Source organism: Caenorhabditis remanei, chromosome II (assembly GCF_010183535.1).
Source record: "Caenorhabditis remanei strain PX506 chromosome II, whole genome shotgun sequence".
Lineage (NCBI taxonomy): Eukaryota > Metazoa > Nematoda > Chromadorea > Rhabditida > Rhabditidae > Caenorhabditis > Caenorhabditis remanei.
The window spans coordinates 16,031,400-16,046,867 of record NC_071329.1 but is presented as its reverse complement, the minus strand read 5'-3'; the positions used below and the strand labels follow the sequence as shown (position 1 = coordinate 16,046,867).

General features: G+C 38.9%; 8 protein-coding genes across 8 annotated transcripts; 2 read left to right on the top strand and 6 right to left on the bottom strand.

Annotated features, from left to right (window-relative positions):
* Positions 1–373: 373 nt before the first annotated feature.
* On the bottom strand, positions 374–961 carry GCK72_007291 (uncharacterized protein; the record flags this gene model as incomplete). The annotated part of the gene is made up of 1 exon (XM_003103746.2): positions 374–961. One exon carries the CDS (start codon positions 959–961, stop codon positions 374–376), a length of 588 nt encoding a protein of 195 aa, XP_003103794.2.
* A 548-nt stretch (positions 962–1,509) lies between these two features.
* On the bottom strand, positions 1,510–1,857 carry GCK72_007290 (uncharacterized protein; the record flags this gene model as incomplete). Its single annotated transcript, XM_053726091.1, has 1 exon — positions 1,510–1,857. One exon carries the CDS (start codon positions 1,855–1,857, stop codon positions 1,510–1,512), a length of 348 nt encoding a protein of 115 aa, XP_053590285.1.
* A 1,822-nt stretch (positions 1,858–3,679) lies between these two features.
* On the bottom strand, positions 3,680–4,834 carry GCK72_007289 (uncharacterized protein; the record flags this gene model as incomplete). Its single annotated transcript, XM_003110034.2, has 3 exons — positions 3,680–3,818; positions 3,886–4,698; positions 4,755–4,834. The coding sequence occupies 3 exons, from the start codon at positions 4,832–4,834 to the stop codon at positions 3,680–3,682; spliced, it is 1,032 nt and encodes a 343-aa protein (XP_003110082.2).
* A 295-nt stretch (positions 4,835–5,129) lies between these two features.
* On the bottom strand, positions 5,130–5,468 carry GCK72_007288 (uncharacterized protein; the record flags this gene model as incomplete). The annotated part of the gene is made up of 1 exon (XM_053726090.1): positions 5,130–5,468. One exon carries the CDS (start codon positions 5,466–5,468, stop codon positions 5,130–5,132), a length of 339 nt encoding a protein of 112 aa, XP_053590284.1.
* A 1,172-nt stretch (positions 5,469–6,640) lies between these two features.
* GCK72_007287 (uncharacterized protein) lies at positions 6,641–8,547 on the bottom strand (the record flags this gene model as incomplete). Its single annotated transcript, XM_003103859.2, has 6 exons — positions 6,641–6,783; positions 6,828–7,362; positions 7,406–7,535; positions 7,583–7,842; positions 8,266–8,450; positions 8,496–8,547. 6 exons carry the CDS (start codon positions 8,545–8,547, stop codon positions 6,641–6,643), a joined length of 1,305 nt encoding a protein of 434 aa, XP_003103907.2.
* A 2,019-nt stretch (positions 8,548–10,566) lies between these two features.
* On the bottom strand, positions 10,567–12,173 carry GCK72_007286 (uncharacterized protein; the record flags this gene model as incomplete). The annotated part of the gene is made up of 3 exons (XM_003103776.2): positions 10,567–10,753; positions 10,802–12,058; positions 12,106–12,173. 3 exons carry the CDS (start codon positions 12,171–12,173, stop codon positions 10,567–10,569), a joined length of 1,512 nt encoding a protein of 503 aa, XP_003103824.2.
* A 407-nt stretch (positions 12,174–12,580) lies between these two features.
* Positions 12,581–13,998, top strand: GCK72_007285 (uncharacterized protein; the record flags this gene model as incomplete). The annotated part of the gene is made up of 5 exons (XM_053726089.1): positions 12,581–12,645; positions 12,695–13,008; positions 13,057–13,366; positions 13,420–13,571; positions 13,823–13,998. The coding sequence occupies 5 exons, from the start codon at positions 12,581–12,583 to the stop codon at positions 13,996–13,998; spliced, it is 1,017 nt and encodes a 338-aa protein (XP_053590283.1).
* Positions 13,999–14,513: 515 nt separating this feature from the next.
* Positions 14,514–15,356, top strand: GCK72_007284 (uncharacterized protein; the record flags this gene model as incomplete). Its single annotated transcript, XM_003103729.2, has 2 exons — positions 14,514–14,578; positions 14,627–15,356. The coding sequence occupies 2 exons, from the start codon at positions 14,514–14,516 to the stop codon at positions 15,354–15,356; spliced, it is 795 nt and encodes a 264-aa protein (XP_003103777.2).
* Positions 15,357–15,468: the final 112 nt, after the last annotated feature.

Genomic DNA, 15,468 nt, shown 5'->3' with positions numbered 1-15,468 from the left:
AATCTCTCGTTCTTTATGAGCAAACTGCTCAAAAAGCAGCCGGACTCAAGGATCCGATATCTCGAAAAGCTGCTGCCAGAGACTACGAGAGATCGATGGAAGTCGTTTTCCCACCCAATTATCCCTTCATATCAGTATTAGCATCTTGATAAAGATCGGATATTCTAATAACCCTCCTGGCGGGGCCTCTTCTTAATGAAAGGGCATTCTCAGCTGTCGGACATCTCAATTATACAATGGGCAGAATGTTTGGACAGAAGATTTATTAATTGGCCATGGGAAAATGAAGGAAATTGAAAGAGAAACGTGGGAAGTGATAAAAACAGGAACTTAAAGAACAGAAGAAGAATAAAAATTTAAATTTAAAAAGGCCTCACTTCTTAAAAAGATCCGCACACATTTGAACATTCTTCGCCCACCCGGAGCTCTCATACCTTCCGGGCACATCTTCCACTTCTCGTTTCTTCACACTTTTGACACGTGGCTCTTCATCCTCTTCATCCTCTTCACCACTTCTCTTTGATAAACTTGACGCAGCATTCCTTTTGCATCCCTCGGTAAACCATCTGTGCGCGGTGCCGACGGTCAGAGCCAAGTTCTCCCCTCGCTCGCCTTGATCTGCTCCAACCTTCTCATCGACGGAGTTTTCCTTGACGTTGTTTGATTTCTTCGCTATCATCTCCATCAACTCGTGAATCCGCTTCACAATCTCTCCAGCTCGATCCACCATTCTCTTCGCCTTCTGATGTTTCTCCTTATCATCATCTGCATTCTTCTCAGCCTCCTCAATTTGCTCCTGACATCGTTTTATGACTTCCATCGATCTCTCATAGTCTCCGGCAGCCGCTTTTCGAGATACCGGATCCTTGAGTCCGGCTGCTTTTTGAGCAATTTGCTCATAAAGAACGAGAGATTTCTCAAGGAGCTCCATATTCTTTTCGGCAGAATCCAGGATGCTCATTTTTGCAGGAATAAAAATTTACTAAATAAAAAGAATGGGAAGACGAGAAAGTAGATGACGTGGCAGAGTAAATAGGGACCTGATGGGATGAACAGATAACGAGATGGAGGAGGGTAGAGTCCATCGGTCATTATTTGTATGACGGGTCACTGAGCCCCGCCCACTTTTGAGATACATGTGTATTTAAAGATAGTTTTCATTAATTTGAGATCGGTTACCGTAAAAACTGTAATAGAAGCGCATGCACCTCTATTTTTCAACCCTCGTTCACAGATGCGCCTTTATTACAGGGGCGCTTCTAATATGTAGAGGGTGCGCCTCTATTTTTCAACTTGTTCGTTCGTCTATTTTTTCAACTTTTAAGTGATCAATTTTCAACCAAACTCACATTTTCTCGGACAAAATTACACGAAAACTTCAAATTTGCAGTACTTTGAATCAAAACATCGGATTTTATTATTGTTTTTTCACAAACTTTTTTTTTTTCACAAACTTCTATTATTGTTTTTTCACAAAATTTGTTTTTTCACAAACAAGGAAGCGATTAATTACGGTTTTTTTTGATTACTGTAAAAATTTGATTTTGTTATAACCATATGTAGCAAGTTAAGGTCTTCATTTTTGTAGTTGGCAGGCCATTTTTGTCTCTGCTGGTTCTCAGTTTCAACCAAGACAACTTGTTCTGGTTTTGCACGAAGTCGTGAGTGTGCAACTTTCTTTGGGTTGTAATCCTTGAGAGCTTGGAAATAAGCTTTTGCGAAGTGATCCCAAAGTTCCTCCTTGAGTTTTCCGAGTTCCTGAAGATACTGTCTTGTAAGTAGTCCAGTTTCTCCTCTTTTGATTATTCCAAAGACGGTGTCTGCACTTTCAGGAAGAGCAATCCTTGCGTTTGGCATTATGAAATCCATCGGCCGAATTTCTATTGTCGTCCACTCAGATTATTTAATACATTACGTGATTAAGTATCTTCGATTTTCAGGCATTTGCTATAATTTCTTCGTTTTTTTTTGTAAATAATAAAGAATACCTTTATTTAGGCGAATTTTTTGCAGTATAACTTCAAACAATTCATTCCACCGCCGACAAAATCGACATAAGGAAATTAGTTATAGAGGGCTAGTATTTTGATTTGAAAATGCCCAGATGAAAATCTCGTTAGTCGGAAACATTTCGGAATGATCGATGAATACATAGTGGTGATACCGGAATATAAAGCTCCGTTTACTCTTTTCCCCCCTTAAAGAGACGCCTAAAACTTTCTCTCTTTTGAACATAAGCCGCCGTTGGCTTAGAAATGGATGTTTTTTTCATGTATCTCGAAAACGATCTCTAGCAACTTTCTGAACGTTTAACAGATGTTGAAACAAGTCATTCTCATTCTTTTAAGAGAAAAAATTGAAGCCCTATGATCTCATTTTTGAGAAACTTTTGACAGAAAATCGCAAATTGACTGATAAAATGACTTTTTCTTACGTAACTCAACAACAAGTAACATCATCATTCTGAACGTTTACCAGAAGATGAAACAAGTCATTCTTATTATTGTAGAAAAAAGAAATCAAAAGCCACCGTTCGTTTTTTTTTGAGTAATTTTTGCTAGAACATCGAATTTGACTGAAAAATAGACATTTTCTAATATAATATATCACGTTTTTGAGATATTATCTCAAAAACGTAAAACAACATCTTTCTAAACGTTTACCAGAAGATGTAACAAGTCAATATCAATAACATAGAAAAAAGAAATCAAAAGCCACTGGTCGTATTTTTGAGAAACTTTTGAAATTTCTAATCCGGAAGTCGGAAGTCGGAAGGGAAAAAACGCCCGGAAGTCGGAAGTTGGAAGTCGGAAGTCGGAATTAGATTTTTTCGCAAATATTCAAAACCTTCAAGAGAAAAGATCATAAAATTGGCGGAAATCAGTGGAAAATTAGGTTTTGGATGAAGAAAAGTCAATTTTCTCTCCTTTTAGACCATTTTTTCCAGTATTTCTGCGAAATATACTTTTCGGAAATTCCACAGTTATGGGATGTCGGAAGTCGGAAGTAAAATTCCTTATCCGGAAGTCGGAAGTCGGAAGTGATTTTTCTTATCCGGAAGTCGGAAGTCGGAATTGCGCGACTCTTGCGCGTCGGTAAAAAATGTCGGAACTTTTTATTCCGATAATACAGGAACCACAAATATTACAAGCACAAACAAAAACACATGTAGTGTGAATAATTATAAATCTTCGATATTTGCAATCCGGGCCGGTGCATAACTCGTTTATACTCAATATTATGCGAAAATGTATTAGCACGGCACATTTCTTCCAACCACGCACTACCGAAACCGAAGAAAATTGTGTGCTAAATTGAGAGAATCGGAGAAAAAGAGAAATTTTTCAGAGGCGTTTCGATGGAGCGCGGTTAAGAACTGTGTAAAGAACTGTGAGCTAATGAATCTCAGCGAGTTCTATATCTGAGATCAGCTAACGGCCGGGATGGCTATTGGTTGATGTGCCGCCGAACAGGAAAAATTGCCAAAAAAGTCAGTCTAGCCTAACCCGCGGTACATTAACGAAAAGCCATCCGGTCCGTAGCTGGTCACAGACATTTATTTAACTCGCCGGGATCTACATTTTGGTATATTTTTCTGCTCATAACATTGCTTTTAAATCGAGTTATGCGCCGGCCCGTGTTGCAAGTATGACACCATATATTTGATATTAAGTGTGGATCAGTAGAAATTTCCAGCGAAATCTGGCCAAACAAACATCAAAAAACATTTTGAGTAATTAAGGATAGTCACTTTGGCATTATCATTTGGTCGTTTGGTATCGTAACCGCCGCTTATAGTACGGTGTTGTTCTTCTTCACTGAAAATATAACATTAACCTTTAAACATTAGATGAATGGAGGCGTCACGCAGGAAAATCCACTTACTCGACATAAACCGTCGCCACATCTCTTTCTCTTTCTACAAACTCCACATCATTCAACGCAACTTCATACTCAATCGATTCATCGACAGTAACATTAAATTCTTTCAACTGAGAACATCCTCCATTCATAAAGTGTTTCAAGAACACATTCAAGTCTTTGCTGCTCAATGTTGAGTCTTGCAACGCTATATACTTGCAGTTCATCGTTAATAAATGGTCCTGTTTGATCCAAAAACTGAATAAAATATACAGATGGTCGACGTTGAAATTTGGAGGTTTTGCAGGACAATATTCGGGCGGTGGATTCACGTCAAGTGCGAGTCTTTCAGTGTAATTGAAGTTTTCAAGAATGAAATCGAGATCATTATCGATTTCTGGTTTGAAGTCACAAAATAGGCTATGAATTGACTTTTGTGATTTTGTGACATACTCGGCCGCCCGTTCATAAACATCATCTGGTTTTTTCTCTCCAATCACCACTTCATAAATATCCTGATTAAACACTTCACGAGCATAATCTCCTATTTCAGTGATTCCAACCATGCAATCCTCCCAATATGTACTCAAGCCTAATTTTCCCGTTTCAACAGGAATGTTACAGAAATTTCCGATTTTTACAGTATCCAGGTTTCGATCCACAGAAAGCAGCTCCGATCGATTTTCTACACTTAGAAGCCAATATAAGTGAAATCCTTCCATATATGACAGACAGTTCTTAAAACCAAAGTGAAGTTGCAACTTAACATTTTTTGAAGATCCTCTGTAGGAAACTGCAATTCGTTTTGATCTCAGAGAGCACAGGGAGAGACATAATCTGAAAATATAATATAGTGCCACTTCCCTGCTCTAGTTAGAAATTGTTAAACTTACATAGCATGTGCTCCAAAGTTATCCAGAACTTGTTTGAGTGGTAGGTAGGGAAGAGAGAATAAAGGGAAGGGATGAGGCATTGGGTCAGACTCAGAATAAATGAATGAAGGACGCAGTCTCCGAGATATCCCGTCTCCTGTTCTTATATTTGACTAGACAAACACATTTAAATACACAGAACGCAGATAATATCTGCAGGTAATGACTGTCCTCCGCATACTCTGCATCCTCTATTCTGAGCAGGGCTGCTAATCCAAAGACTGTTTGTTTTTCCCATAGATGATTGCCATCAAGATGACTCTATTCCTTTCAGTCATTCCCAGTCTCACACCATATCAACCGCTTTCCATCTGTTCTCTCTTCCCTATTTACCCCTCAAACAAGAATTGGATAATGTCGGACCACAGGGAATGTAAGTTTCACAGAAAAATCAACATACTCATATCGCCTATATGTTACTTCCAGGTAGAGTAGCGTGTCGACCAGATTTTCTTCTGATGTTTTCTCCTTATCATCCTCTGCATTCTTCTCAGCCTCCTCAATTTGCTCCTGACATCGTTTTATGACTTCCATCGATCTCTCATAGTCTCCGGCAGCCGCTTTTCGAGATACCGGGTCCTTGAGTCCGGCTGCTTTTTGAGCAATTTGTTCATAGAGAACGAGAGATTTCTCAAGGAGCTCCATATACTTTCCGGCTGAATCCAGGATGCTCATTTTTGCAGGAATAAAAATTTACTAAATAAAAAGAATGGGAAGACGAGAAAGTAGATGACGTGGCAGAGTAAATAGGGACCTGATGGGATGAACAGATAACGAGATGGAGGAGGGTAGAGTCCATCGGTCATTATTTGTATGACGGGTCACTGAGCCCCGCCCACTTTTGAGATACATGCGTATTTAAAGATAGTTTTCATTAATTTGAGATCGGTTACCTAAAAACTGTAATAGACGCGCATGCACCTCTATTTTTCAACCCTCGTTCACAGATGCGCCTTTATTACAGGGGCGTTTCTAATAGAGGGTGCGCCTCTATTTTACAACTTGTTCGTTCGTCTATTTTTTCAACCTTTAAGTGATCAATTTTCAACCAAACTCACATTTTCTCGGACAAAATTACACAAAAACTTCAAATTTGCAGTACTTTGAATGAAAACATCGGATTTTATTATTGTTTTTTCACAAACTTTGAAAAAGAATAACTGAAAATCAGAAAAAATATTTGAAGAGAGTGAACTGAAATTAAGGAAGCGATTAATTACGGCTTTTTTGGTTACTGTAAAAATTTGATTTTGTTATAACCATATGTAGCAAGTTAAGGTCTTCATTTTTGTAGTTGACAGTTTTCGGATAACTCCGCCCACTTTTGAGATATATTTAAACTCCCTAGCTTCTCTGCTCTCTCTTTTCCCATCTCACGCAGCCGTCCATCTTTAAAGCCGTATATCTCAAAAGTGGGCGGAGCCAATAGGAAGCTTTTAAATATGAAAATGTGCTAGATTTCATGTAGATCAGTTTTGTAGTGATTAAAATATTGTTAGCTCCGCCCACTTTTTAGATATGCATCTTCAACGATGGACTACTGTATTATAACCTTGCCGGATATCTCATCTAGTTGTACGTTGCCCTTTTCCTCAACAACATCTGATTTTTTAAAGAACTGATTACGAAAAGTTAATGGTACCTAATAATTTATTCAATATCACAAAAAATTCGGGTCAATGACAAAAAAATCGTGGTACAAGAAGAAAGAAAAGAAAATGAAACACGTTAAAATTGGAAGAAAAAATCACATCTAGTTTGGAACTTATGACAAATGAAAGAACATGATTATTAGAACAGATTATCAATGAAAATTTTTTAAAAAGTCAGATTAGAAACAAAACAATCTAGAGCGTCCAGGAGCAGAGACTATCAAGACATTCACGGAGAAGATCATTCGGACCGAATAGATTGTATTCGCACGTGTCGGGGAAGGTGGTGCTGGAAGTGCCGGATGTTGGTGGGTTACTAGATCCAGATGGGGAGGTTGCTGAAAAAACGATTTTAGTGGGCAAGTGTTGGGGAAGGTATTACCAGAAGATTCCTCAGAAGAACCCGTTGAGCGAGTAGCTCTGGGACCAAAAGTAGCGGCGACTAGAAGAGCGAATGGTCCGACACCATCATAAGTTGGGAATGGGCTGTCATCAAACTTCTCACGACGCCACTCGATTTCGATTGAGGCGCGAGAATCTGGTCGGTCGTCTCGTACGTTATTATATTGATTATTATAATTAACCGATGGAGGATAGGCCTCCTGCTTCGCTTGCACAAAATCCGGTTCCCGAGGCTCCAGAAACGGGAAATTGGAGTCGATGAACATGGGATAATCAAACTGCGGAAGATTTCTTCTCGACGACACGAACACTTCACTTGGGAAAACGGAGAATACGAATGGGTGATTCTTGAGAAGATTCATGAAGACTTTAGGGGTGAATCCAACGTGTTTCCGGACGGGATTGGGAAACAGGTGGGAGATGTAGAAGTTGTAGAGATCTTCAATGGAAATGGCACCACCGCTTTGGAGTAGATAGGTGTTGAGATATTTGACGGCCAGGTAGACGGACGGGAGCTGGAAGTTTTTTTGTTCAATGAATAACCTTTTTAGAACTCACCTGCAGACTAACGAAATCATGTTCAAGACGGAAGATGTGAGTACGACTAGTCACGAATTGGCGCAGCTTCTCGCCGGAAGTTCCGATGTAGTTGTGAAGTGGTTTTTCTTCTTTGCCGCTTCCATGCAAACTAAAATTATTCAAAATCAGGAAATCTATCACTCAAACCATTCTCACCATCTCAACCCAATATCCGCACTTCCATCTTTTCTAAAAACGTCCAAAAGTGTGTCGAATGCTTTTCCCTCCAATCGCAACTCGTACTCGTCTTTTCCGGGTGTCAAGTCGATCTCTTCCATTTTTTTGAACCGGATTTCAGCTTCGATTCCAGATAATGGGTAGACGTAGTTGATGACGAATCGACCATCGTCTTTCTCGATAGCTCTGAATCCGAGCACCATTCCGATGCGGAGCACTTTGCGGAGATCGGAGACTTTCTGGAATGAATAAAAGTTTAAACTGGGTGATAAGAAGAGGTGGTGTTACTGGGCAAAGATAAGCAGTGGCGCACCATGATGTTTCAGTTCAACACGAAATACTTTCGTTGATATCTCCGCCCACTTTTAAGATATGCGCCTTTAAATGTCGGTTGCCTCCGGAGTCCACGCGACTACAGTAACCAATCTTTAAACACGCACATCTCAAAAGTAGGCGGAGATATCAGAAAACTGTCAACTACAGAAATGAAGACCTTGACTTGCTACATATGGTTATAACAAAATCAAATTTTTACAGTAACCCAAAAATCCGTGACGGGATCTCAAAGTTAGCCGATATTAAACGATCTAAAATTTAACTGTCTTCAAATGCGCATGTAAGTCAAAAGTGGGCGGGGTTCCAGTGGGCAAATGTTGACTCACCTCATCACAAAAGTCCGTAATCTGGAACGAGAATGAGTCTCCATTCTCACACGAAATCAATCCGGACACCGCGGAGAGCCACGTCACATTTCCGTGGCTACTGATGGCGTATTCCTCGGCTGGCAAGTCATAATTTGGTGAGAATTCATATTGCGGATTTGGATAGTCGGTGAGCGAGTCTTCGCCTGGAATTAGAGAAAGTTGGATTGGACACACAGACAGAGACTCACCTTGAAGCGGGAACTCCTGAGCGGAGTAAAAGTGGTTAGATGGTGAATGCATTGATGATCTGGGCTCTCGGAACTCTCTTGTTGAGTCGAAACTGAAAAAATAATAAGTAAAAATGAGATCGAAATATGAAAAATGAGAAAAATATGCATAAAAAGATGAGCAATCTGTTAAAAATCCAAAAAATCCAAACAAAAATCGAAAAAGAAACGAGAATGATGACTCATTGAACTGAAAACGAGGAGACAAAGACGCGGTGTTTTCGTGGAGTCACCACATTTCGCGCGCACGCAAACATCACCCAGATCAAAAATGTGGGTCTACAATGTAGACCTGTGAGCGGTCTGGAAAGAAATCAGTGGATATTTGAAATGGAAACTGGACAAATTGACACACAAACAGACGAGGAGATTTGGAGAACTGGAATGGTTAACGGTAACGCTCAAAAATCATAATTTTCTTAAAATATAAATAGATTCAAATTATATTCAAAGCGAACATTCGTTATTCACATGAGTTAAACAGATTGTTGAAGTTTTTAGTTAAATTGAAACTAACTTTATTTTTGACTTGTAAACTATGTACAATAAGAAACCCGGTTTCCTCGTCTGGAGACCGGTAAAACTAGAAGAATAAGAAGACTCATTAAGTTTTTTGGTGTCTTCCAGCCGTAAAACTATGGATTCTTAACTCCTTATCAATAAAACTTTGAACGTGGAGCAACAAGACACATAAAACTAAGGAAAGATTATTGATTGCTAAAATCATAAGTCTTAAAGTCGGAACTGTTACGAAATGGTACAAAACGTGCAAAACCATCCACTGTTTCGTGAATGACAACTAGAGTTTCCTTGCTGACATTGAAGGTTTCTTAAAATCAAAAATAGGAAATGATAAACAAAATATTATAACACACTCAGGCCAGCGAAAATAGAGACAGGAGGAACCATAGAGCGTTGGAAAGTGCCGGAAAGAAGGACAAAGAAGAATTACGAAATAGTGTTGTTGATTCCATAAAAAGAATACCATTAGTCATAAATGATGGAGCTAGCTGTTAGGAAATGTGTGTGAGGAGAAATACAATAACAAGTGGAAATAAAAATTTTGGGACCAGAGAATAAACAAACACACCGAGGTACATACAGTATTCCCTCCAATAGAAGCGCATGCTCTATTAGGGGGGAATACTGTATTTTGATCAGGAACAAGGTTGAGCGGAATGCGATTTTTGAAATGGCGGAAGGCGGAAAGCGGAATGAATTTTATTTTGGCGGAAAGCGGAATGAATTTTATTTTGGCGGAAAGCGGAAAACGGAAAGCGGAAGGCGGAATCGCAAAATTTCCGGCGTAAGGCGGAAAGCGGAAATGAGGAAAATGCCAAAAGGCGGAAGGCGGAATAAAATGCCACTTTTCAGAGGAAGATTTTAGCTTATTTTGTAGTAAAAACCCCTGGTTTAATTTGTGTCAATTTTAGTTTTTTCCGTTAAAAATGATTATTTTCTGCAAAAAACCTCAAAAAATAGCAGTAAATTGGGGTAAGCGAACAAATTTTTCAAGCTGATATCCTCTAGGCGGAAGGCGGAAAAACTCCTAAAATAGCGGAAGGCGGAAGGCGGAAAGCGGAATAAAAAAGTGTTCGGCGAAAAGCGGAAGGCGGAAAGAAAAAAGTGGCGGAAAGCGGAAGGCGAAAGGCGCAAGGCGGAATTCCGCTCAACTTTGATTCAGGAAAGTAGAACTAATTGGCAAAAAAAACAGACAGAGGTGTTATGGGGAAAATCGACATAGAATCATATTTGTCAAGGCCCGGCCCGGCAAGGCTCAGGAAGCCCTGAAGTCCCGGCTTCAAAAAATTAACCTATTTTTCCAAAAATTTTTTGACTTCTATTCAATTTTTCATCGAAAATGTGAACATATTTGATGATTTTTCGTGTTGTCACGGTGTTGTCATGGGAATGAAGAAAATTGTGCTCGCTTTTTTTATTGAAATTGCACTTTATTTATGATGAACGACGGTTGAAAACAGGATTTGACAAGACACAGAAATTTTTTTTAAAAACACAAAAGAGCTATGTGTTATAATGTGCCATCAGTAATCTTCAATTTCTTCAGTTTCTCGAAGAACGATGACAAACTGAGATAAGGCACAACCTTCATTTTGAGAACCCAATTCTTCATTTGTAAATTGTCTTCTTTACAGCATTTCGCAAATTTGTAAGAGATATTGAGCTTGGTTTCATTTCCCATCCGGATAGAAACACTTCTGAAAAATGTTCTGATTGAATTTTGACTGATTCAATTCAAAGCTTACCTGTTTGATCTGATCAAATTGAACTGTTCCGCAACACGATTCAATAGATTTTTGATTGAAACTTCATTTGACATTCTAAATGATCTTTGAACTCCAGCCGGGGATCCAGCTCTGATTATATTTTGAGCAAATGTAAGCAGCTCCTCAATAGAGAAATCTGGAGACCAAATGTACTTAAAATGCACAACTTTGTTTCTCAAGTTCCATAATAAATCGATATTTGGTGGTGCTGATCCTTTCAAAACAATTTGCTGCGCACTTGTTAAAGCGTGGTGAGCAAAGTGATCAATTTCTTGTTCCTGGTGGAAGGTGGAAAGTTTTTCAAGTGGATAACTGGAATCATCGATCAAATTATTCAAAGCTTCGAGGCGTCCATTCATGTTCTTTTTGAATCTAAGTTTCCGTACTCGAATTTTCAATTCTTTAGGGATTCGGAGCGTAATGCTTTCATCAATGAAGGGAAAATTGTGTGCTTGTACAACTGCTTTCCGTCCTCCAAACATCAACCAGCTGAGTTTTCGTATTGCTTCGTGTAGCTTCATTATGTATGGATACCGTTCGATTTGTTTTTCTTGACCTTCTCTTTTGATAGTGAGTTGGATGAGTGGTGTGAAGGGGAGTGGTTTATTGTTATCTAGGCAGTCAAACGGCTGGAGACATCTGCGCAAATGATGACTTAAAATCTTCAGTGACGAAGTTTGCACACAATTGAGATATGACAGTTTTATCTTCAATTCCTTCGCAGTTAGTTCTCCGCGAACCAGTTCGTCGTCTGAGAACATTTTGGTCATAACTGGAAAAGAATCAAGTACTTCCATTCCTCGGACTAGATTTCCTTGATCCAATCGGGTTTTCAATGCAATTTGGAAGAGCTCCAAATGTTTGTCATAGCAACGTCTCATTGTCATATCATGTTTTTGGGAAGACCAGGGAAACGTAATTGGGATATGTAATTGGTTTCCATTAAAATTGTGATTATCAACTCTCACATCTCCAAAAATCACTTCTCCTGGGACCAGGTCCGTCTTGTTCATCTCAAGTTGGAAACCGTACTGGTCTAGATCAAATCGAATACCATCCTCATCTTTTTCTTTTTGAAAATAGTCGGAGCCTTGGTGGAAGTCTCTATAAACGGCCAGAGAATAGGAAGTTTTATTGACTGTAATTCCAAAATCATCAAACTGAAGATAGTCGATTTTGAGTGGTACAGCTTTTTCAGCGCAACGAATTGTTGGAATGCGCTGGGATAGACAAAATCTGAAACAAAGAAAAACAAAAGTATTTTTGAGAAAGAGCGAAAATACCTTTTGTTGGCTTCTATATACTGTAGAACAGTTCTGAGACTGTAATATTGTAAGCCTCTGGTTGGCATGATGATTGAAGAATAAGGACAGTAAAATCTCGCAAGAAATCAATAGATGTGGTCGGTTGCGGGGAGAGAAAGGAGTATAAGAAGGTCGAATGAACAGATTCTGTAGGATGTGTGTATTTGATTTATGGCAACAATAGAGGAATCTGGGAAAGTACAGGTGGCTAGGTTAGGTGTGTTCTTGTTATACATGGAAATCACACTATGTGTAGACTAATTATGTATAAGAAGAAATACTACTAAGGGATTCTATTATTACATTCCTCCCAGCAAATGCAAATAAACCCACGTCATCGAACACCTACGATTCTGACCATCTGCTTCTTCTCCTCTCCAGCTGCTCAGTCATTACCCCTCCAAGGTTATATCGATCTTCTTCCATTGTCCTCAAACCTCCATTCACTAAAACCATGACCAAGACATGGACCAACTTGAGTTTGAAAGCTGTTTTCGAGTATGTAGAAGCAAATAAGCGGTATGTTTCGCCACTTCATCAGTTTTGAATATTCTCAATAAGTTTCCAGGCTCAAAATAATATCCCATTGTCCAACACTGCGTCCTATCGAAAAGGAAACCCCACTGCATCTGGATTGCCTATCGTTTAGGAAAAATGAGATCTGGCTTAACAAAAGATTCATACAACCAAAGACATACAAATACAGAGCTGTCAAGAATATAGAAAGACTCAAATCATTCTTGAGAGGAAGGAAGAGTATCCGGACTAAGGAACTGGAAGTTCTAGATTTAAGTTGCATTCCAAGAAATCTGAAAATTTATGTGGATTCGGTGAACTCTGGAGATTTGGACTTTTCACTAGTGCTCTCTTTCCTTGATACAAGTAGCTTCCCGCTAAAATTTCTGAGAACGAACATTTCCAACACTCCAGCATATATTGCATATGCCGAAATTGCTGGAAAGTTGGTTATTCGGGTTAGTGAAGTGAATAGAGGAACACTGGAAAGGATGACAGATGTTTTGTTCAACGCCAGAAACCAAAACATAATATTTGAAAACTTCCGTTTAGAGGCAGAAAGCATGGCAGTGCTTGTTCAATCATGGCAAGAAAACCAATACGAGATTGGGAGGATTTTTACTTCATATATCCAAAACATAATAACAGGATCACCAGGTTTTGTGGAAGACGTACTGGAAAGATCGAATGGACAAAAAGTCGTTCTCAAGAGCTGTGATTGGCCGTGAGTTTTCTAAACATCAAACATCCCATCTAGAACAATATCCGTTTTTCCAGAAGAATATTGTATTCACCGTGCATTACCTTCCCATGCAACCCGACATCTGAGTTGGTTTTGTACAGCTGCAAACGTGATTACTTCGGACTGAATCAAACAAAATTGGAAATGATGCCGATCGGATCAACTCGCCCAGCTACCATTCTTGATTGTATCTTAGATTTTACAAGTTTTCTTTGTTGTATTTTTTTTTTGGCGGGAATCATTGCGTGTATGTTTGGTATTCCTATCTATATTATTTCAGCATTATTTTGATTTTCTATTCTGTTTTACTGAGAATTAAACATTTGAAAAGTTTGAGATTTTTTCAAAATTTTCTTTATGAATAAAGTGTTCGTGTGAAATATTTTAATCGGGATATTTAGAACTGTTGCTGTCTTCCATTATTTGGAAGTCTCTCAGGTGCTAACTGCCACAGATTAGATCTACGTCACTCATCTTCTGCATATCCACGTCACTACCTTCAAGACTCAGCAAACATATCTCCTCGTCGTGGTTTAGAGACCGTCATCTCCACCTCTCGTTGTGTACGACACTATTGCACAGTGTTCGAGTCTTGCAATTTACTAAATTCATGACGGGGCCAAGGACGTACTTAAAAGCTGTCGTTCAATACATGGATGGTAATAAGCGGTTAGTTTTTGGTTTGATACAATATCAAGAATAGGATAATTTTATTTTTCATATTTTTTAAATTTTTGCATAATTGTTAAATTTTTGCATAATACATTCTGTAGAATGTGTGTATCTGTTTGTTTGCAACAATAGAGCAATGGGAAAGTACAGGTTATTACGTTTAGCAGTGTTCTTGTTAAACGTGGAATTCGCACGTCGGATTAGGAGGACGTAGAAATTGTGTAGTTGTATGTAGACTAATTATGTTCATATAATGTCTGAAGACATACTACTGAAGGATCCTATTATTATGTACATTCCTCCCAGCAAATACAAATAAATCCACGTCATCAAAAATCTACGATTCTCACCATCTGCTCCTTTGTCCTCTCCGGCTGCACAGCCATTTCACCTTCAAGGTTATATAATCGATCTCTTACCGTTGTCCTTCAATATTCACCTCACATTCACTAAATCCATGACCAAACCATGGACCTACTTGAGCTTGAAAGCAGTTTTCGAGCATGTAGATGTAAATAAGCGGTAAGTTAGAGACCTTATCAGTTTTGAATAGTCTCAATACGTTTTCAGGTTCAAAATAAAATCACATTGTCCAACGCTCCGTCATATCGAAAAGGAAGTCCCACTGCGTCTGAAGTACCTTTCATTTAGAAAGAATGAAATCCAGCTTAACACAACAACCATAAAACGAACATCATACAAGAACAAAGCTGGCAAAAAAATAAATGCAGCAGAAAGACTCAAATCTTTATTGAAAGGAAGAAAGAGTATTCGAACTAAGGAATTTCAAGTTCTAGATATTGGTTGCATTCCGAAAAATCTGAAAATTTATGCGGATTCCGTGAACTCTGGAGATTTGGACTTTTCACTAGTGCTCTCTTTCCTTGATACAAGTAGCTTCCCGCTGAAAGTTCTCAAAATGAACATTTCCAACACTTCAGCAAGTATTGAATACGCCGATATTGCTAAAAAGTTGGTTATTCGGACTGGTGGATCGGGTAGAGGAACTAAATGGATAGCAAATGTTTTGTTCCACCCTAGAAACCAGAACATAGTATTTGAAAACTTGCGTTTATGGGCAACAAATATGGCTGCGCTTGTTCAATCATGGCAACAGAACCAATACAAGGTTGGGAGGATTTTCACTTCATATAACCAAAACATAATATCAGGATCATCAGAATTTGTGAGTGGCTTCGCCGAAGTTCTACATTCTCGAAACCCATTGGAAGAGAAGAAACAAAAGGAGAAAAGGCACGTGGAAGCTGGACGACCCAAGCCACGTCAAAGGCTGATGTGAAATTGAACTTTCCTTAACTAATGAGTTCTAAGTTTGCTTTTGGCAACGAATAAACGCTCTTTGACTTGTAAGTTTTAGTTGTGTTCTTAGTTCTCGAAGTCTGTTTCTGTCC